General features: G+C 40.2%; 1 protein-coding gene across 1 annotated transcript in view; it reads left to right on the top strand.

The window, feature by feature from the left end:
- The window catches only part of LOC124804678 (AP-2 complex subunit alpha), a 329898-nt gene that overhangs the window by 210788 nt on the left and 94863 nt on the right, over positions 1-24247 (top strand). Inside the window, exon 7 of the mRNA XM_047264924.1 lies at positions 2895-3003. Within this exon, the coding sequence (XP_047120880.1) occupies positions 2895-3003 (109 nt within the window). The remainder of the gene's footprint in view (positions 1-2894; positions 3004-24247) is intronic.

The following is a 24247-nucleotide window of genomic DNA, read 5'->3' as shown; positions in this document are numbered from 1 at the left end:
CACAGATTTTTGTGCTCAATATTAAAAATGACTGTGATAACACAGGGACCTATATTATGAAGCATGAAAAGCATTTAGTTTAGCAATGCTGCTGTCAGCTGAATACCATAAGATACCTGCTGTTTCCATCCTGAGCAAAGTCAGTCTCTCTCTCTCTCTCTCTCTCTCTCTCTCTCTCTCTCTCTCTCTCTCTCTCTCTCTCTCTCTCTCTCTCTCTCTCAGCTTTCACACTGTAAGAGCCACACACAAACAGTGACACCGTCAGCAGAACAAATAATTTCTCACTCAATCTCCGCATTCCATTTGCGGTCCCCCCCCCCCCCCCCCCCCCCCCACACCGCCACCACCACCACCACCACCACTGCGCCCACTCGTTTTGTGGCCGTGAATGCATTTCTTGTGGTCTGAAGGTGTAAGGTTCTACTATGATTTGGCATTTACCAGTGGATTGGACAATTGAAAAGTGGCCAAACAAGTGTGAAGGAGAAGGAAAGAGCATGGTGTCCACTTAAATCCACTGCTGCTGGCAACATTGAAGTAACCCCTGACCTGATTTCGAATGATCACACAGTGAATGTTGAAAAAGAGGCAAACAAACTCACATTAGCAAGAGCACAGACACAATAGTGTGAGAAACTGTCAGCAGCTACAGAACTATTGGGCTAATAAAGACGAAATGTTATTAAACAAATCATCACTGGTGATGAATATTGATTGTTCACTGTGAAATGTTAGAGCATGGATTAGCAACACCCTGGATCCAAAGGTGAAGCTTGGAATTCGAAATGAATGCTCGGGTCTGTTATCAAATGGCATTCATTTTTGCATTACGCTATGCATCCATATATCACCACCAATTCTGCTCACAGTTAAGAATATGTATGTCAAGGTATTGGAGCACCCTACATCTTATACCGAATGCACTGTCGAATTTCCTACTGCTTGGTCCATCTACAGGTGATTTAAGAGGCCATGAGTAAACCCCCAGTGAAGAAATGAAATAAGTAGTGTGTTCGTGGTTTGCTGCTCAACCAAAATCCATTTTTATAAGGGTATTGGAGAGCTTGTGCAACAGTTTACTGTGAAATTTTTGCAAGTTTGTATATCCTATTGTTCATAATGTAGCATAATTTGCTGTCAAATAGCTCATTCAACCATATTGCCAATGGAATACTTTCTCTGTGCAATACTTTCTCTGTGCACTGAAAAGTAAGGTGACTGTTTAAAATTTACGATTGTAAATTTTGTACTTTTTGTATAAAAATCATTAAAAAATATTGTGTAGATACTGTTTAACTTATAGAAATAATGTTAATTCTGGTTTACCATATAAACAAATATTTCTTATGACACGACATGTTATTATGCTAGCAATCTAACTGAAACTTGAAACTTCATGGAAGATAGAAACTGTATGCCGTACCGCAACTCGATCTCAGACCTCTGCCTGCATTGGCAAGTGATCCACTGACTGAGATATTAATCATGACTGGCAACCCACATTCACAGCTTTATTTTAGCCAGTACCTCGTCTCCTACCTTCCAAACTTCACAAAACTTATCTCGTGTACCTTGTGGGAATAGATACTGTGGACGCATGCTTTAGCCACAGCCTGTAAACACGCTATCAGTTTTTCAAGGAATGCTAGTCTTGCAAGGTACATTGTGGATGTCTATGATGTTTGAGGTTCTAAGGGATCAGGTACCGGTGATCTGAGTGTCGTGCTTAGATAACTCTGTCAGCTGAGCACTTGCCCCCAAAAGGCACAGGTCCCTACTAGAGAACTCTAGTCCATCACACAGTTTTAATTTGCCAATTAGTTTCGGTTCAGCACACACTCTTGGTGCAGGGTGAAAATTAATTCTGGAAACAGTCTGACTTTGCTAAGCAATAGCACAGGTCCACAGTATCACTCTGGAATTTCTTTGTGCCATAGTACAAATGAGTTCCATCCATTTTCATGACATTTCAATGCAGGCTATGTTCTTTCACTGAATAATAATGGAATGCTCCAAGTTCTAAATTAAAATTCTTGCATGATTTGAGTCACATTTTTACAAAATGTGTCCATTCTTTCCTGTTTCATTCCTGTAGCAATATTGTGGTTTGTCTGATTATCTGTTGGATAATTTCAGTCATCTTCTGTAATATGTTCTTGTTGTTCTTCACTTTAGCCTACTCTTAGTCATTGCAACCCTTCTGAAATTATGGTAAGTCCTGTTTTTCTTTTTTCTTCTGTTTAGTTTCTCCATGCTGCCTTATTTTGTTGGGCGTTTTCTTAAGATGGTGTAAACTCTCTAACATATTGGCCTGATAGCAACAGATAATCATTATTATTTCAGCAAAAAAATAAAAACAGATGCACAAGTCCTGACCTTCCATATCTTTGAGGGGAAATTAATTTGTTACACACGTACCAGAAATGCTTTACATAACAATGTTAATGAGTGGTTTCCTAGGGCAAATATTCTTAAGAGTGGCTGGTGTCCCCCAAAGTGATGAACTTCAGTAGTCATGTTTCTTTTTTCCACTTGCTCCTCAATTCTTCCCAAATTTGTTCATATGCTCACTGTGTTCTCTCTTGTCTTCACCTGACCATTTATTTCCTGATGCCTTTCCTGCATGTTTTCTTAAGTGTGTGTGTTTTATAACGATTAGGATGTGGTGACCATTAGAACAGCAATTACAATTTATGGTTAATTGCAAAACAATGCAAATGAACAAACAAAGGCAGCTGGTATTGAAGGATAACAACCAGCACCTTGACTGTCTATAGGAATTAACATTAGTTCAGAAAATTGTCTGCTACTATTAAATGTACTCATATTTTATGCCTTCATTTCCCATTCTGGAAGTTAGCCTGAAACAGTATAGATCATGGTTTCTCTTTCAGATTGTTACTGCAAGCTATACTGACCTGCAAGATTACACATACTACTTTGTTCCTGCTCCCTGGCTGTCGGTCAAGTTGCTTAGATTACTACAGAATTACCCTCCTCCAGGTGAGATTATTGTAAAAAATAACTTTGTATGATAGTATGAGTAAGGTAAGTTCATATTTGGTGGCCATCATTGTTCAGAGAAGCTTCACATAGCACGCAGTGATCATTACACAGGTTTGTTCACAGGATTTTATGTATAATTTGTGACAGAGACAACACAGTCATCATGTTTAGTCGGAGAATGATTACTGACTGAATTGCATTGATTCACTGTGAGTACTGGGCTGTCTGTAAAGTTGTGCATAGCAAACAATAATGCCTAAATGTGAATAGCAGTCATTAGGCAGTGTGGTATAAAACCAGAAAGAATCGAAACACTTCCATTCACAATACTTCTACAGTGGCAGAAGATTGGTGGTCATAAACGGAAAGAGCACTGTAATAAAGCTGTGGGTGTGTTCAGAAAATGTCATTCACACACCATGTAAATTTGTTGTGTGTTAAAACATGCCAGCCACCACAATTAATGTGTGACTGAGCTAAGTGTCTTTCAATAGATGCTAAAAATCTTTAGCATGAAACAGCAATAAAAGTACACTGCTCATAATAGACAATACAGTAATGTACAACCATACCTTCTACATTCTGGGTGTTGCATAATGAGTAGTGGAGTTTTAAGGCTTTGTAGCCTTTATTACATTAAGCTTAAAATTAAACATAATACATCAAATGAAAAAGCATGTCAAAAAAATTTTCTCAAATGTTCAGTACAAACATCATTAATTAAATGCCACACATCACGTCTGTAAGAGTTTGAGAAAAACTTTGATTAGTGTGTTGTAATAAATGCTACAATCCTACTTCCAAGTCGGGTAGATCAGCTGGTGATGGAGCCACATACATGATTCTTTATGAATCCCCGAAGGTGAAACTCGTATGTCATCAGATCGACACCATGTGAAACGAGTGCCATCATCCGGACTCTGGAGTCCAATCCAGGGGTCAGTCGTCGTCTAACCAATTGCGTACACCAGAGAGGCAGTGCATCATCATGCTGCCAAATAAAGTTATGTTGTTCAGCTTCTTCCGTTTGCAGAAGGAGCCATAGTTCTAACACACCGAGATAAATATGGAACAAAAATATTCAATTTAGAGGAGCCTCGTTGCAGCTGTACCATCTCATGGAGATTTGCTGCCTCCCCCCCCCCCCCTCCCCACATATGCACTGAAGGCTACATGGTCCAGAAAATATCTGTAATGCAGCAACATTCAGTTTCCAAAGTTGGCATGTAATCCTAGCCTGTTGGCTTTAGAACTTGAAACAGCAGCAGACAATAAGGGAGTAGCTGTAATCATCATCTTAAGTACCCACCCAGATGATACATGCATTGCCAATTCCAGACTACCCTTCTGATCTGATTTCTTGGGGCCATGTGTGAACAACTCCCTCACTCATTCTTCTCGTTCTTCAATCACTATTGGTCTTCCTGCACTCTCCCTTTGCAAAGATAGCCAGCACAATGGTATACAAAGAAAATTGTGAGTTTCTCTTTCATTTGATGTATTATTTAGACATCTTAAGTTGACTGTGGTAAATCCTACAAAGCCTTAAAACCTGATATTAATTTTGAAACACCCAGTGTTTTGTAAAGTTTCTCTGGTTTGCTGGGTGTTGAGTTAGTTTCAACTGTACGAATGTGCCACTCTGAAGTGACTGAATATACCTACATTCCTAAAGTGACTGAAAATCCCTACATTCCTACAATTGAGAAATTGCTATATTGTTTATGAATATACTAATTATAATGTTTCATTACAGCAAGTGTGATATCAAGCCTTAGTGGAGCATTTAAATCTGATTTTTGTTCTTGAGTAAAAGAAGAGTTCCAGTATTATTAAAGTAAGAGTTTGCAATGTTATCTTTGTGACACATGGGGCTTTTGCTGGCAGTTGAGAATAATGGCTTAATGTCAGGATGTCCTGTACCACCACCCCAGGACGGGTGAACAGTGTCTTGGCGAGTGGATGCCTGTCAGATGCCCGACGGGCATTAGTAAAAGAACATTAAAGAGCCAGTCATTTGTTGTTTGACAATAGAAATGGTGCAGTGGCATCCCAGACTGTCCACAGAACAAGGCAGAAGAATGGACACCCTGCCTGGAATGCGCTGACAGCGTCGTGCAGTCCGTGTGGATGTTGCTGTTACAATGGGCAGCGCAAGGTTGCTGAGGTGGAGAGAGGGCTCTAGTCACCACCTAAGCTGCCGGTGCCCCTGAGTGCAGTTTGTAGAGTCTTGCAGAGTGGCCAGCAGCAGTGGAATGTGCCCACAGGAGCAAGAGATGGGTAGCAGACACAGCATGCCTCCACATTGATAGAAATGCTGCTGCACGTTTGGGTCCATAAGGTAGGCTACCAAGTGGCCTGCTGATTGAAGGTGCCTGAATCATTTTCATTGGACTCTGCATGGATAGTGGTGCTGTGGCTAACAGCATCAAAGTCCCCAGGGTGGGACTCAATGTTCTATGGAAGGGTGTACACATCTCGAAGCAGATGGTAGACCAATGTAGGTCCCTCCAACCAGGCTGGTAAGCTGGAGGACAAAACAAGCAGTATTTACTAGAAGTGATATGTATACAAGACAAGCCTGTGCTTATTATGTTACAGAAACGGTTTGTCTGCCCCCCAACTCATAGTATTACTGTGGACTGAATGTGAGGAAATCAGGCCATCCAAGTTGTAGCTGCTCCATCTTTTTGCTTTATCCATGATTTGCACTTTGGACTGTTACAGTTGGTTATGGGGTGAGGTAACCAGCTCATGGTCACCCATAATACTGCTATATTAGCAGACTCCTCATGTTGAAATTATACTTGACTGTTACAGTTAACCCCCCCCCCCCTTTTTGCTCCACTTTTTCTTTGGCCATGAGGGTGTCTGAATTTTTACTTGGCTGCACCAAATATATTATTTCGCAAGAAGTGCTCCCCTCTCCTGGGATTAATCTGGCTTGGGGTTTGCTCGAGGTCTCTCTTGCAAGGCTCAACATACACACACAACTCAGCAATTACCTACAATGCTTTCGGTTTCATTCTTATCCTAGTACAGCTGATGGATGTGTAATCAGTTACGCTCTTAATCCTAACAAATTATTTTCTACATCCAGTCCACTGAACCGTTACTCCCCCAGGAATGTATCTCCTCAAAATCATTGCTTACACACAAGTAAAATCATTTTTCCATGTCCCAAATTCAAACATCCTATCTCATGATAATTACCAATTCCACTCATTTCTCCTCCTCTAACTTATCTTTACTTGCTACTGATTATCCAGTTAACTGGTTTCTGGTGTACTAGCAGTTTGAAGGATCAGGGTGAGGTGGGTGGTGTAAAAGTGTATCTGCTTGAAGTTAGATGTAGGCTACACTAAATGCAATCAGAACCAATACATGTAACATAATGGTGTTGCTTTTCATGATGCTGCTGTCTGTACTGGAACATTCATTCCACTGTAATCCATCCCATTTGTGACATTGTGAATGAGACTAGGAAGTCTGGTTTCAGAGTATCATTTGAAAAGGTTAGTTGTTTCTGGGTTAGCAACACATCTAGTTGCTTTTCCAGCCAATACAACATATGGTGTGTCAGATTTATGGCAGTTCTAATAGTAACCAGAATGTCATACCTGTCTTTTCATACAAACTGATTAGACTGCTGGTAGTCCATCCTCATTGTGGCCTTAAGCTTTCCATGCCTGTTACAGTTTACTGTTGTCTGCCCCCAGTAGCTGAGTGGTCAGCGCGACAGAATGTTTATCCTAAGGGCCTGGGTTCGATTCCCGGCTGGGTCGGAGATTTTGTCCGCTCAGGGACTGGGTGTTGTGTTGTCCTAATCATCATTATTTCATCCCCATAGACACTAAAGTCGCTGAAGTGGCGTCAAATCGAAAGAACGGTCTACCTGACGGGAGGCCCTAGTCACATGAAGTTCACATTCACAGTTTACTGTTAGTATTTCTAGAGAAAATACTGAGCGAACCCAGTTAAGCCCTACTTTCTGAAAATGGGGGCACTTCACTGTGACATTACATTCGGCTACTTCAGTCTTACCCAGAAACAGTTTTACTCTACACATGCATGCAAAGTAGTTTGATCGACCTTACACACACACACACACACACACACACACACACACACACACACACTCTATAACACTTCTGCTGACATCAATACATAAGTCTCCTTTCATTCCAAAACTGGCAACATTTCTTGTGTGTTTACCTGTACCAATTGTCCTATAGCTTTCCTCTACAGTGGGAAGGAATATACAGTAAAGCATTAGTTCCACTCATTCTTACTTGCGACTGGGAACTGCACCAACATACACTATGTGATCAAAAGTATCGGGACACCCCCAAAACATACATTTAGATGCATTGTGCTGCCACCTACTACCAGGTACTCCAGATCAGCGGCCTCAGCAGTCGTTAGACATCGTGAGAGAGCAGAATGGGGCCCTCCAGGGAACTCACGGACTTCGAATGTGGTCAGGTGATTGGGTGTCACTTGTCATAAATATGTATGTGAGATTTCCACTCTCCTAAACATCCCTAGGTCCACTGTTCCCGATGTGCTAGTGAAGTGAAAATGTGAAGAGACATTTACAGCACAGAAGCATACAGACCGACCTCGTCTGTTGACTGATAGACACTGCTGATAGTTGAAGAGGGTCATAATGTGTAATAGGCAGATATCCATCCAGACCATCACACAGGAATTCCACACTGCATCAGGGTCCACTGCAAATGCAAGTACGATGACAGTTAGGCGGAAGGTGAGAAAACTTGGATTTCATGGTCGAGTGGTTGCTTATAAGCCACACATCTCGCCAGTAAATGCCAAACGATGCCTCACTTGGTGTAAAGAGAGTAAACATTGGGCTATTGAACAGTGGGAAAATGTGGCGATCCAACAGCAGGGTGTGGGCATGGCGAATGCCCAGTGAATGTCATCTGCCAGCGTGTGTAGTGCCAACAGTAAAATTTGGAGGCGGTGGTGTTGTGGTGTGGTAGTATTTTTTGTGGAGTGGGCTTGCACCCCTTGTTGTTTTTTTTTCATGGCACTATCACAGCACAGGCCTACATTGATGTTTTAAGCACCTTCTTGCTTCCCGCCGTTTAAGAGCTATTCGGGGATGGCAATTGCATCTTTCAATATGATTGAGCACCTGTTCATAATGCATGGTCTGTGGCAGAGTGGTTACACAACAACATTCCTGTAATGGACAGGCCTGCACAGTGTCCTGACCCGAATCCTATAGAACACCTTTGCAATGTTTTGGAATGCAGACTTCATGCCAGGCCTCACCGACCGACATCGCAACCTCTCCTCAGTGCAGAACTCGTGAAGAATGGGCTGCCATTCCCCAAGAAACCCTCTGGCACCTGATTGAACATATGCCTGTAAGAGTGGAAGCCGTCATCAAGGCTAAGGGTGGGCCAACACCGTGTTGAATTCCACCATTACCGATCGAGGGCGCCACGAACTTGTAAGTAATTTTCAGCCAGGTGTCTACATACTTTTGATCACGTAGTGTATGTAGTTCCACGTCATCCGTTTTAATTCCAACTGTTGAAATGTGGTAGAAAAAGAATAAACTTCATTATGTTGGTTTCACTATGTGCTGCAACTCTGCTGTTAACATGCTGTACTTTCCATAATCTGACCAGGAACCGCTGTGGTATCAACCATATAGGACTGACTTGTCTGTGCTTCACGCAACATTGCTACTCCAATCTTAGCTTCACTCAAACTGTCTGCCAGTGAGTGTAGCTACTTTGCTGCAGCCATTCTTTCACCTATTCTGCATTATCCAAGTTGTCATTCATTGTTTCTGTAGTATTCCTTATGTCGTTCTAGTTCCGCAATCAATTCTTGAACTACACTGGTGTTATTTGACATATCGTCCTTGAGATTCATCAACTCTGTGGTATGCCATTTCAGAGTTGCGCAATTAGCCTTTGCTACTGCTTGCACTTGTTCCAATATGCTGTTAAACTCCTGACCATCGTTAGTGTCTACTCTACCAAACACTGTTTTTAGTAACTTCCCACCTGCATCCAGCCATCCCCTTTTCTTCCGTATCAGCAACTGTGGTGTCAAGTCCGCTAAGTGACTTAACTGCTCATTCAACTTCTCATATGAAAAGCATATCCCACGATTTTCTCCTTGAACTAGTGTTCACACCCCCTGCTGTCCCCTTTCTCTGCAAATGTTTCCTACAATCTTCATATCTCACATTGCTCTTCCCACATTTTATAGGTCAACTGTAACATCAACTGTTGACTATTTAGCATGATGTCTGTCTGACTTGAAAATAACACGAATATTTAAAGTGGCTACTTTCGTAGTGCATAGACTACTTCTTCCCGGAAAAGGTGTAGACTCATCAGAATTAAGGCACTCATTCTGGATGGATGCTCTTGGAGTTACAACAGGTGGGAGAAAGGAATTTGCATCACTACCCCACCCCCCATTTAAAAAAAGTATATGTGCTGCTTGGCAATGCCTCATGTCCTGTCCTTACAACTTATACAGACACTGTTTAAAACTCCCAGAAAACAATGATACTTACTAATAACAAAAAAATTGTAACATACCCCAAATACCTCAAAACAGTGAAAAACTACCTCACACGCTATCCTAAAAATACTTACAAGGGAACCTCCCCATCGCACCCCCCTCAGATTTAGTTATAAGTTGGCACAGTGGATAGGCCTTGAAAAACTGAACACAGATCAATTGAGAAAACAGGAAGAAGTTGTGTGGAACTGTGAAAAAATAAGCAGAATATACAAACTGAATAGTTCATCATACGATAAGCAACATCAAGCAGACTGGAAACACAGGAGTGCCGTGGTCTCGTGGTAGATTCAGCAGCTGCGGAACGAAAGGTTCTAGGTTCAAATCTTCCATTGAGTAAAAATTTTAATTTTTTATTTTCAGTTCATGTGACACTCTTATGTTTTCATCACTTTTTTGGGAGTGATTATCACATCCACAAGAAAACCTAAATCGGGCAAGGTACAAGAATCTTTTTACCCATTCGCTAAGTGTAAAAGTTAGGTGGGTCGACAACATATTCCTGTCGTGTGACGCACATGCCGTCACCAGTGTCGTATAGAATATATCAGATGTGTTTCTCTGTGGAGGAATCGGTTGACCTATGACCTGGCGATCAAATGTTTTCGGTTCCCATTGGAGAGACACGTCCTTTCGTCTACTAATCGCACGGTTTCGCGATGCGGTCGCAAAACACAGACACTAAACTTATACAGTGAACAGAGACGTCAATGAACGAACGGACAGATAATAACTATGCAAAAATAAAGTAAGTAAAATTTTCACTCGAGGGAAGACTTGAACCAAGGACCTCTCGTTCCGCAGCTGCTCACGCTACCACGGGACCACGGCGCTCCTGAGCCCACAATCTCCATGATGTTGCCTATGTGGCCCATGGACTACTCAGTTTGTATATTTTGTTTATTTTTTCACAGTTCCACTCAACTTCTTCCTGTTTTCTCAATTGATCTGTGTTCAGTTTATCAAGGCCTATCCACTGTGCCAACTTATAACTAAATCTGAGGTGGGTGCGATGGGGAGGTTCCCTTGTTAGTTACATCCTTACTTACAGACACAGTCTAAGTGCATAAGGTATGCTGTGATCATTAACTTCTGCTATTTTTCTTTCTCCTACTTTTTAACATCCCATATTGACGATGTTACTGGAGCTGGCTTCAAATCTTCTTCAGCCCCTTTATATGACTTAACGTGTCCCACGTGCACAATGGAAGTTTTCCTTGTTACCTGCAACTTGATTTCACAGGTGATGTCATCTCTGACCTAATAATGTCCTTGGTATTGGGACTGAAACTTTATTATTTTACAGTAAAGTGCATCAGGATTCACCATCAAATCCTGTTCCTGATTCTGTGCTGAGGTAATTTACAAACAAGCTGTACCGTCTGTTCCTGTCACTCGAGTGCTTTGGTATTCATCTTCTGCCACACATTCCACAACATCTTTGCAAATGTCTTCACTGAACCCCCATTTTGCCTGAGCTAAGGTGTAGCTGTATAAAAGGTGAAGGCATCACCTACCATATGATGAGAACCCAACACTACTGTGTACTTCGGAGTTGTATTCCGCTCGGCATACAGGACATGTACATCCCAGTCGTTGTAATGTCTGTTTACATAACTCAGCAGTTTGATAATCAGACGGCGAACATGCCCTCTTCTTCCAATAACTGAGGGTGAAAAGGACGAGTCCCAAATTTCTGAATGTGTAGCTAATGGCATAAGTGTTTCATCAGATCAGACATAAAATTAGTGCCCTGACCTGTAATTACAATGTTGAGAATGCTGAACTTCAGTAGCCAGTTTGTGACGGAACTGTCTCTGAGTTTCACTGTCACTGAAGCAAGCTGCAAATTGATATTCACTTACCTCAGATCGGTGTCCGCTCAGTGTCCCTTCACTCTGCAACGTAGATAGTTACAAGGTGATGAAAAAGCAGCGTTGATTAAAACAGCAACTAATATCTAAAACTACTGAGGCTGCATAAATCTCGTTATGATCTTCATTGAAATTTTGGGAACCTGGTGAAAATACGTTTTATTTTCTTTGCTTAAACATGTCATCAGCCCACATTCAGAATGCAAAACTGCTAGTATAGGTTCCCAGTTTGTCACACAGAAAGCAGCCAGGATTCCCCTAAGTCCATTCTCAGAATAATCGCGCAAATGTACAGTCACTTTCTACACATAACGTTGATTTCTTACATAAGTCATTCAGTGGATTTCTTTCACGAAGTTTGCTCGCCAAATATATTCTGTAGAAGAACACAGAACATCGCCACGTGGAATTTTCTAAGTCCAACAAGTCACACGCTTATATCTCCTGAAAAAAATATCCCACAACTCTCAAACTTTTACAAAATGTTTGTAGCAACAAAAGCTACCATTACAAATCCATCTGAACATGAAGGACCGAACATTTCTTCATTTTACACATTTTATGGATGGACACATTTAACATGACCTTCACGTCTCAAAAGCTAGTCCACGACTCTGTCAATGCTGTTGCTCACAGCGCGTATACTACTTGGTAGAGTGCGGGAGAGACTTCACTCTGATTAGTTGATCAAATGAACAGCCAATCAGATCAATCTCTCAAGATCATATTCGCACCTAAACTGTTATGAGCCAATCACCACATCAGATTCATTGGCGTCACTTCGACAAGCAAATTATTACTGTAATGTTTATTAATTGAAACTAAATGAAAAGTAATCTTCAGATAACTTAAGGAAAACATTACTCTACAAATAACTGTTCTGGCTGACATCTTACAAAAACAAGTACTCTTGGACAAGTCATCAGCAATGTGGGTACAAACATCTTTCCCATGCTATGATTATGTAATGCATTACATAAAATTAGTCTTGAAATTTAACGTATGTACCTCATACAAACTCTCACTCACTCTCATTTACTCCCACAATGACATAAGACAGAAATAAATATTGTGTCTGAATTTTATATTATGAAAATGAAAATTAAAAGCTTTAATATCAAAATCTCAATTGAGTGTGCACACTGATAGTTCTGTTTATGTTTTCAAATAATACCAAAAGATAAACTATTATAGTTCCTAACTGAATTTAATTCTCTAAGTGTCAGTTTTTGGTATTATAGGTAATTTTCTCTAATTTTGAACATACCCCAGCCAGAAAGCAGAGATCTTGCAACCAGCTTCTTTTTAATAACAGGCTACATACTAAGTTTTATCAAACTTGAATAATATTTAGTATCTAAATAAATGATTCTTAAGAGCTTGAAGATTCTGTCACCGGACCTGACTCAAGTAGCACTTCCCACGGCTGTGCTACCGACAGGTGCGGGTGAATCACGCTGAGATACAAGCAGCTGTCACCACCACCGGCTCCAAAGCTATGAGCCCGTACTGTAGTAAAACACTACTGTGGATTGACTCGCGATGTTACACACCCCTTAAGAACCTAAAATTAGTTTAGAATATGTTTTACGGTTCTTACTAAACACATGCTAGTTAGGAAAGATTTCAAAAGCTACACTGACACTGTCGAAAAACTGTTTTTATCAACAAAAATTTTTCTTAATGCATCAAATTATTCTCACTACCTAACACTATAACATGATATACCTATTTACATAAATTGTCAGTGGTTAGGGCTGATGACATACATAACACTGTTTTTTACAAAAATAAAAATTGTCATTAGCTGAAAGAAAAACACATGTAATCGTCTTAGAAGTATTCTTTGCAAAATAATGTTTCCTTGTTCATAGAATACGTTTGACCAAATCACGATTAATAATTTTTTAAACACTCATAATGAAAATTTTTGCAAGAGTTCTTTAAACATCGACAATAATTTAAATCCAATTCTTATATTTCCGGAAAAAAAAGTTAACTTTCTTTCGTCTTTTGATGACTTTCAAACACTTTACTGAAAATCTAGTTAAAGCATTAAGTCGATTATAACTATCACATTAAAATTTTGACACTTTTTTTTGAGGGGGGGGAGGGGGGGGGGGTGTATTTCAAAGAAAAACACTTACTCTTGCATCACAAAATAGCTGGCATACAGCGTCCAGCTCGTTCTCAACCTTGGGCTTTCTCTGTCTTGTATCAGGTTCATTACAATTTTTGTACTTGTGAAATACAGTATGTCTCAGTCCATTCCCCAACTTTACATAATGACCTAACACTCACGTTAATTATAGTCAACAGTTATGTCTTCGAGCTTGCTTCTGAAATTTAAAAGTTAAAAGCAAAACTCTTTCAAAAAAATCTTTTCAAGATCTTTTTAAAAATTTGGATAAAAATTTTACTCAAAAAATCTTTTTCAGGCAACTCATATTCATTATTTATCCGTCATTTCTTTACATTTAACATTAATAAATTCAGTGAAAAATGAATTAACTGTTTCTCAAAACTTCAGCAGTACCCAAAATTGGCACTACTACTGAAATCTTTTTTTCAAAATCTGTTAGTGATTAAGCAGGTTGCTGTTACAGAATTGGCTGATTACAAATTTGCTCTTTCTTAACCCCCTTTCAGAAAAAAGTTACTGCTGGACTTTACACAAATAATCTATTATACACAAAAAAATACATCATTAAATATACTACAAAATTATTTAAAGTTCTTATGGAGAATTCTGAAACCAACTCCAGCCAACTTCTGTGGCTCTTCACCTCAATATCCAAGAAAAGATACAAAACGTCCTTATAGAAAAACAGTAAGCATGACATGCCAACTCTCTGTGGCTCTCCAACACATCTCATACACTATGTTCAAGAATAATATACCTCACTAACATTATTAAATAAACTTGGAAGTACACCTCTCTGGTTCTCAAGAGACATAAAGTACAAATTTCTTTTTTCTCATTAGGCAGGCAATCCTCTCTTGCCTCTGACACATTACTCTTACAACATCTTTACATGTCACAAAAGCTTCTAAAAGACTCTTGCCATATTACTGTATCGTCACATTAAAGCATACTTCTCATTCCTCTCTCATTCTGGTTGGCCCTTTTAGTTTCTACTGGGACACTAACTCTCTGTATGCTTTGTACTACTCGAGTACACTATTTACCAATAGGGAAGTAGGAAGGAAGATAGGTAAAGTTCTGGATGTTGAAGAGGAAGGTCGACATCACGAAAAGAAAGGGAAGTAGTATTGTCAACAACTTGGGATGCCTGGTGATCGTCAACCACCTGATAATGCAAAGAATGCGTGCCCCCCTGAGGCTCCTTAGTTACTGCTATTTATATTTCCTTCAGTATGTATTTCTTTAAATAAAGTATGTTTTTGATTCCCAATTGCTTAAATGATTTTATTTCAACATGACCAACTTCTTTCCCTTCTCCATCTTCATCAATCTCTTCATTGTTTACCGTGGTTCTGCAAAAGCGTATTGCCAAGTCTTTGGCAATGGACCCTTTTTCTCCAACAAAAGGAATGGATATAGTTTCCCCTTGTACATTAATTACCGCCTCATTTTTTTTGAAATGTAATCTTGCTTTGTATTTCTGTAAAAAGTCGGCACCTACCAGCATCTCAACACCAAGTCCTTTAATAATCAAAATGTTGTGTTCCAACTGAATACCATATGTGGTAATGGGTATCATTAACTCTTGCTTCACTACCTTTTTGCTTCTACCAGTGGCCACAATAGTGTTTAACCCACTTATTGGCATTATCAAAACTGCTTTACTTTCTGGTAGAGCATTCACAAGTTCCTGTGACACTGCACGAATTTCAGAATCACTGTCATTTAAATAAGTAATACAATGACTTCAATGATAGGTTTTTTAGGGTTTATTTTTAGACATTGAGTTTCAGGTTCGTTTAGTAAATTGTGCATCACCTCTCATCTGTCAAAACCTACCCCTCCTGTGGAAATTAACTGTACACTTACAGGATCCTCTTTCACCTTATTTCTTCTTCTTCTATTACTACTACTACTAGTAGTAGTAGTAGCCTCTTTCATTAAATCACTCATAATGGAAAAAGTGTCTCCGTCTTTTCCCTCCTCTCCATATGAAATATATTTTTCTTCTGCAACCCTACCCAAGGTGTCGACAGAATTATCTATATTTCCTTCTTCTTCTTCCTCTCCTGATTCCTCCTCCTCACTTTCTGAAATAACTCCACTTACTTTATTCAAAATCTCCTCAACACTGTCATCCGCTTCCTCCTGCATTACCATAGTATTAATGCCACAGTCGCCAGGTAGCCTCTCATCTGTTCTGTGGTGCTGATCCACCCTCACATCCTGATCTACATATTTACTTTCTGAAATAAGTTCCTCTTTAAAATGGTTTTGCTGATATCTGTCTGAAGTTTCACTCCACAAAATGCTCTCTTCTTTTCTAAAGAAACAAATTGTTTAGCAGTGTCACTCTCCTTAGCCTTCCTATTTTCGCTAACATTATTTTCAAAATACTGTTCAGTAGGTGCCTTCTTTACAAAGGACGTCCCTAGCAGGTTTAATCTAGATGGTTGCAGTCTGTAAACGCTAGCATCATCGCAGACTGTTAAGTTTTCCTGCCATTGCCTCAGCTGTTTCTATCACCTGACAGGTGACTCTCACTCATTACATCGTCTCTCAGCTGACCACACTCAAAATACTGTACTCTGTTAGTGTACCTGCCTCCAGCGTTACCTCCTCTTCCTCTGTACCTACCCTGGTAACCTTTACCTCTTTGTACACTTCTTTTATTTACATTAACTTCTGTCCTGCTGTCAGTATGTCTTATGGGAGGGCTATACTCTCTTCTGTAATTTTCTTCCTCTTTCAAAATGTTTACGACCCTCTCAAGATCGTGAACAAATCTGTCAGTCATCCCTAGGTGCAGAAATGATTTTATTCTGCCAGTGCAATCGCAGCTTATTTTCAATGCCCATGATTGTCTGTTCTATCTCAACTTTTGAATTTAAATACGACAGTGTAGTCACCCACTTTGCACAAACCTATTAATGCAATCTTTCTTAGGATCGTATTTTTCCCTTGACCAAAACTTATTCAAAATGTCTTTTTGCTTTCTCTTACCCAAATATTCTTCAAAGAATGCCTGTTTAAATTCCACTAGACTGTTGTATTTATCTGAAGCTAGGTTACCCCAAGTTCTAGTTTCCCCCACTAGATTAGAAGTAATGAAACTGATTTTTTGTTTATCGTCCCACACTTTAGGTAACACATCTTCAAAGTCACTCCAGAATTCTTTTGGATGCACATTCTTATTTGGATCAAATTTCGGAAATTGGCGATGGGTTACATAGGCAATTTTCGCAGATTCCACAACACCATTAGACATTACACAAACATTATGTCTGTTACCATTCTGTTCAACTTTTGTTAGTCTCCTCTCATGGTTACCTAATGGTTCATTCACACTAGTACTAAACTGACTAGTGTTAGTTTCTAGGTTAGTGAGTTTACTAGCCATTTGTGCTCCAAACTTGGTACACATGCCTTTCCCTTCTTTAATTTTACTTTCTAAGACAGCATGGTTAAGCTCATAGTAATTTTGTACATGTTCATAAATTTTACCCACTTCTAAATTTACACATTCTTTGAACAGTTCACTATTCTCAGCAACCTGCTTAATCTAGGAAGTTAGTTCATTTTCCACTGTTACAATTGCAGCATTACATCCTTGCCTGACCTAATTAATATTGCCCAACAGAGTCAGGTCATTTTTCCATGATTCCCTCAAATTCAAAAATTTTGGATTCCATTTCTACAACCTCACTTACTCATTTACATCCAAACCTAGTTTATTCATTTTAATATCAATGTCAGAACTTACTCACGGCTTAATTTCTGAACCCATTTGACTCATTTTGGAATCCATATGACTCATTTTTGCGTCAATATTTGATCCCATTTCTTTCATATGCTGGAGAATATTCACAAACATATCTGAAACACTGCTTTTGTTTCATCAGCAATTGACACTGGTTCCTGTTTTGTTTTAGGAATAGCTACTGACAGATATTTAACACCGGCTTCTACCATGCTCAAATCATTTTCTTGACCAGAATTAGAAGGTAATGACTCTGGCAAATCACTGTCATCTGCTTGTGATAAATCAAAACTGAAGTTTCCTATCATGGAATTATCTACATAATCTACATCTCCTAAATCTGCCTTTAGTTTTTCACTTACTAGTTTCTGATTACTTTGTGCCAAAATACAAATTCTTTGACACACACACACACACACACACACACACACACACACACACACACACACACACACACACTGAAGGGGAACACTTATCTTTGGTCTTGACCGGTTAACTGCTCGGTGAGACAAATCTGCGGGTCTGAACTCCAGGCTCAGCATACTAGTACAGAATACGGGTCCCCGCATCCACCACGTCTCCAACTGCTCCGTCCATCTTGTTTACTGTAGTACTGCTGCGCTGGTCGATCTTCTGTTGTCAGCACGTCGTCTGCTACAGTGCACCGTCCGTTGTTCTCGCTGCTGTTGCCGAAATCTGCAGCCTCATTCCACTCGTTGCCGCATTTTTGATGCACATTCAACTGCACACGTGTCTACTGTCCAACAGTCAGTTCCTATTTTCACACCCATGTGATTTCTTCCGATCCATACGAACTTTAATACTGTCAGATTTACCTGGCCTATCAGCACCAATTGCGATGGAACTGTCCCTGAAGCATGCTGCAAATTGATATTCACCTACCTCAGACCGGTGTCTGCTTAGTGTCCCTTCACTCTGCAACATAGATACTTACAAGGTGATGAAAAAGCAGCATTGATGAAAACAGCACATAATATCTACAATTACTGAGGTTGCTTAAATCTCATTATGATTGTTCCTGTAAATATTCATAATAAATTTTCGAGTGGAAAAAGGAATACTGATCTTCATTGAAAGTTCAGGAATCTGGTAAAAGTAGTTTTTATTTTCTTTGCTTAAACATGTCATCAGCCCACATTCAGTATGCAAAACTGTGTTAAAAGTTCCCAGTTTATGTCACACGTAAAGCAGCCAGGATTCTCCTAAGTCCATTCTGAGAATAATCACGCAAATATACAGTCACTTTCTACACATAACGTTGATTTCTTACACAAGTCATTCAGTGGATTTCTTTCACAAAGATTGCTCACCAAATATATTCTGTAGTAGAACACAGAATATCGCCACGTGGCATTTTCTAAGTCCAACAAGTCACACGCTTATATCTCCTGAACAAAATATCCCACAACTCTCAAACTTTTACAAAATGTTTGTAGCAACAAAAGCTACCATTACAAATCCATCTGAACACGAAGGACCGAACGTTTCTTCATATTACACATTTTATGGACACACACACTTAACATGACCTTCGCGTCTCAAAAGCTAGCCCACGACTCTGTCAATGCTGTTGCTCACAGCGCATATACTACTTGGTAGAGTGCGGGAGAGACTTCACTCTGATTGGTTGATCAAATGAACAGCCATTCCGATCAATCTTTCAAGATCATATTGGCGCGTAAACTGTTCTGAGCCAGTCATACATCAGATTCTTTGGCGTGACCTTGACAAGCAAATTATTACTATCATCATCATCATCATCATCTTGGACAGTTTCCAGCCACTGGCTGGGTCTGTCGGGAACACAAGCCTCTCCATCGTGTTCTGTCTTTCCACCATTCCCCCTCTTCCACCTTCGTCCAGTTCTCTCCTCTTCTCGTCACACATTCCTTCACTCCCTTCACCCATCTATCTCTTGGTCTTCCTCTGGGCCTCTTCCCCTCCAGTTGCAGATCAAACATCCTCTTCGGAATTCTTCCCTCATCCATTCTCTTCACGTGTCCATACCACTGCAGTCTTGATTTTTCTATCCTGTCCTGTACTGGTTCCTCCTTTAGTCTTTCCATCACATACACATTTCGCAATCTGTCTCGTCTTGTTACACTCAACCTGCTCCTCTGGAACTTCATTTCACTAGCCTGTATTCTACTTTTGTCGCTTTTGTGCATTACCCATGTCTCACTTCCGTATGCCAATATGGGGACAAAGTAGGTTCGGTATATAATTCCCTTGGATTTCTGTGGCACCTCCTTGCTCCAAATAAGCCCCCTAATGCATTTGTAGAACTGCCCTGCTTTTCTGCACCTTTCATTTATTTCCATTGCGTTTCCCCCCTTACTTTCAATCATGCTTCCCATGTACTTCAAGTTCTCTACCACTTGTAGTTTTTCCCCTCCGCAAGTTATATCCACATTTGGCCTATTCTTCTTCCTAGTTGTGACAATTATTTCACTTTTCTTTGCAGAGAAATGCATTCCATATTGTGCTGCCGTTGCCTCCCATACATATAACTGCTCTTGCACCACCTCCTCGCAATTTCCCCACAACATCAGGTCATCGGCAAAAAGCACTGCTTTCATTTTATGATCTCCAATTGCATCTGATACTTGCTGTAGGATTTCATCCGTAACAATAATAAACAATAAAGGCGAAAGTGCACTTCCCTGTCGCAGCCCATTTTCCAGCTTGAACCATGCAGTACGTTCCCTCCCCACTTTCACACAACTCTCACTTCCCTCATACATTTTTCTGACTTTTCGTGTTATCTCTTCATCTATTCCTTTTGTGTTCAGCACATCCCAGAGCTTGTCCCTACAGATACTGTCATACGCCTTCTCAATATCTAAAAAGGCCATGATTAAGTCCTTCCCGTACTCATAGTGCCTTTCCTGCAGTTGCCTTACCGCAAATATGAGGTCAGTTGTTGATCTTCCCGGTCTGAAACCATACTGCTCCTCTTGCAGTCTACTTTCAATACTGCTTCTTATTCTCTTCTCCAGGATCTTTTCATAGATTTTTCCACAGTGGCATAGCAGGGTGATTCCTCTGTAGTTCTCACATCTCCTTTTATCCCCTTTCTTGAAGATCGGGACTATAATTCCTTTCTTCCAATCCTCAGGAATTCTGTTCTCCTTCCACACCACCCTCAGCACTCTGTATAGCCACTGGGTTCCTACTTCTCCTGCTGCTCGTATCATATCCACTGTTACTTCGTCCCATCCTGGTGCCTTGCCCCCTTTCATCCTCTTTATGGCTTCTTCCACTTCATTCCAAGTTAGATCATCAATTTCCCCACTATTTTAATCGTCTGCTGCCTTAGGCTCTCCATCGCTGTTAGTTACCCGCTTGGCAGCATTCAACAGATCTTCAAAGTACTCCTTCCAAATCTTTTTGAGCTCATGCATTTTCTCCACAACTCTTCCATTATTATCCATGATCCTCAGGCACTCGCTTCTGTCGTTCCTCTTATTTCTTACCATGGTGTAAAGTACTTTTTTGTTCCCTTCACTGTCCTCTTCTAACATTCTTGTCCATTTTTCCATCCACTTCTTCTTCTCCGCCCTTACTATGGTCTGTGCCGCTTTCTTGCTTTCCTTATATTTTACCCTAGCTTCCTCTGTTCGGGTCTGGAACCATTCTCTGAAGGCTTTGTTCTTTCGAAGTACTGCCTCTTTACATATGTTGTTCCACCATGGGGTTTCCTTACTTCTCCTCTTTGTGCTAGTTCTTCCGCACACAGTCTCAGCTGCCTCAACTAGAGCCCTCTTAAAATCTCCCCATTCTTCTTCCACTGTTCTCTGATCGTCCTTTGGCAGCTTCTTCCTGATCAGTGTCTGGTACTGGGTCCTCCGTTCATCTTCTTTCAGCATCCATGTCTTCAACCTTTTCTCCTGTATATCTGTTGCCCTCCTATCTTTTTTCTCTCTCAGGGTGGCTACCAACAGCCGATGGTCACTGTCTAAGGCCTCAGATGGAATGACCTTAACATCTGTGAGACTGCTCATCATCTGCCTGTCCACTAGTACATAGTCTACTGCTGAAGTTTGGGACCAGTCTCCACTGTACCAAGTTATTTTGTGGCTACTTCTCTTCTTGTACCAGGAATTTGCGATCGCCAACCCATTCCTCATGCAGAATTCCAGCAACAATTTTCCTTCTCTATTTCGGTTCCCCCAGCCCTCTGGTCCCATTATCTCCTCGAATCCTTTCCTGTCTGTGCCAACATGTGCATTGAGGTCCCCTATTATAATCTGATTACCTCCATTGAGCTGCTTTTGCATGTCATCTTCAAATTCCTCCTTCTCCTTTTTTGTACACCCCTCCTGTGGGGCATATGCTTGGATGATTTCAATGATTTTTCCTTTCACTCGTACTCTGGCTTTTATCATTCGATCATTGATACCTTCCACCTCCTCCTGCATACCCTCTCTGACCACTATTGCCACTCCATTTCTTCCCCTCTCATTCCCTATCCAGTACAGTTTACATCCTTTACTTAGTGGTTTTTCACCAACTCCTCTCCACCTAGTCTCAGCAAGTCCCAAGATGTCCAATTTCCTCCATTCCATCATTTCTACAATTTCTTCTAACTTCCCAGTTAGAGTCCTTACGTTTAAGGTGCCCAGTCGTAAACCATCTCGTAATCCTTTTCCATTGCTTGGTCGGTTTCCTTTAAATCCGTTCCGTGATCCGAGGCATGTTCCCTTTTTAAAAGCAGTTGATTTATCCACTACTGGCTTGCTAGGCCTATCGCAGCTTCACCAGAGCCCCGTTAGCCGTCACGTTTCAGGGTTCCCATAGGGCCTTCCCAGCTACCGTAGCGGTCATGGGGCACACGAAGTCCCCGCTGTGCATCGCCCCTATAGGCAGTCCCCTACTTTGTGCCGTTGCCCATCTCCCATTATTACTATAATGTTTATTAATTGAAACTAAATGAAAATTAATCTTGAGATAACTTTAGGAAAACATTACTCTACAAATAACTATTCTGCCTGTCTTCGTACAAAAAAAGTACACTTGCACATTCGTCATCAGCAATGTGGGTACAAAGATAAGCTATTATAGTTTCTAACTGAATTTAATTCTCTAAGTGTCGGTTTTTGGTATTTTAGATAATTTTCTCTAATTTTGAAAATACCCCTGCCAGAAAGTGGAGATTTTGCAACCAGCGTCCTTTTAATAACAGAAGGTTACATGTTTAAGTTTTATCAAAATTGAATAATATGTAGTATCATTTATTTAGATTCTTAGGGGGGCTTGAATATTCTGTCACTGGAACTGACACAAGTAGCACTTGCTCCCATATGTTATAAATTGCAGCTGTACCCTAAATAAATGCTGGGCAGTGTCAGCAGTCAATGCTTCTTGCCACTCAACACTGCTCATACCCAGCACTTGCAAGACTCCAACCTTCCTACTCAAGCTGTTGGTCTTGATGAACTTTTTGCCTGGTTTATATACCATTTCATTCCCCAAATCACTTAATTTCGGAGCCTATTGTATTAATCAACTAAAAGAATCCTTCATTCCCAGCAACCACTTCAACACTGCGTGGCCTGTTGCAGCTTTAATTTTTTTTTTCTTATACTGGTAACAATGGATATAAATGACACCATATATGACAGCCAACACTACCTCTTCTGTTAAGGAATAATTTCCAGTTTATTTAACTGCCTCGAAGCATATTCCACCACATGCCCCTTGCATCCATATTTTGGCTGCAAATTTATCCAGTTGCCTGATTGCTTGGGGTCACATGGTAAAATACCCCCTACTCAATGTTTGTAAACACAAAGATCACATTCGTCTTTAATGCTGGTTTTAAATTCTCAAATGCAAACTGACAACTGGCAGGCCATTGAAATTTTGCAGGGGTAATTTATGCCTACCTTCGGAAAATATTGACGTCTAGTCAGTTAATACGTTTTTAAAAATTTTGAAAAATAATTGTTTTTAATGAATTCTTTTGCCAGTTTCCATTAATGTTTAGAACTTTTCATTTAAACTAACCCAAAAATTTAAGATATGACTTTCCCCACTGAAAGTCATATTCAATATTTTCAGGTTTAGAACCTTACTTACACCTCAATATCGCTTTAAAAATTACGTTGTGAGGAAAAGCAGACAACAGTTATAATAAATTTTGCACTTCCCCCCCTCCCCCTGATGAGGGCACAAAATACACCCCAAACCTTGGTAATGTGTGTTATAGAAAATGTTCTGGTATTTCTATGGTTAACCCCTGTACTCCTACCAATTTTCAAACAGGGCAGGGGGAAGAATGTAGTTGGGAATGAAACGTAGGTTCTCTGCTGCCTAGCCAGATGTCTCGGTCATTATGCCAGTGGTGCTTTCATTGCGCAGCAATTACATTATGGGTGCATAAACATTTCTAGGAAAATATTTGTTTTTAGTGAACTCTTCTGTCACTTTCCATAATTGTTTTAAAATTTTCAGTATTTTTGTGGACCCCATGTAGGATGATGATGTCACTTATTTATCAAACCTTGTTAATTCAGAGTTGATACTGTGTCGTGGAATGTCAGATCCCTTAATCGGGCAGGTAGGTTAGAAAATTTAAAAAGGGAAATGGATAGGTTGAAGTTAGATATAGTGGGAATTAGTGAAGTTGGGTGGCAGGAGGAACAAGACTTCTGGTCAGGTGACTACAGGGTTATAAACACAAAATCAAATAGGGGTAATGCAGGAGTAGGTTTAATAATGAATAGGAAAATAGGAATGCGGGTAAGCTACTACAAACAGCATAGTGAACGCATTATTGTGGCCAAGATAGATACGAAGCCCACGCCTACTACAGTAGTACAAGTTTATATGCCAACTAGCTCTGCAGATGACGAAGAAATT

Source organism: Schistocerca piceifrons, chromosome 7 (genome assembly GCF_021461385.2).
Source record: "Schistocerca piceifrons isolate TAMUIC-IGC-003096 chromosome 7, iqSchPice1.1, whole genome shotgun sequence".
Lineage (NCBI taxonomy): Eukaryota > Metazoa > Arthropoda > Insecta > Orthoptera > Acrididae > Schistocerca > Schistocerca piceifrons.
This window is presented reverse-complemented; position numbering and strand designations above follow the sequence as displayed.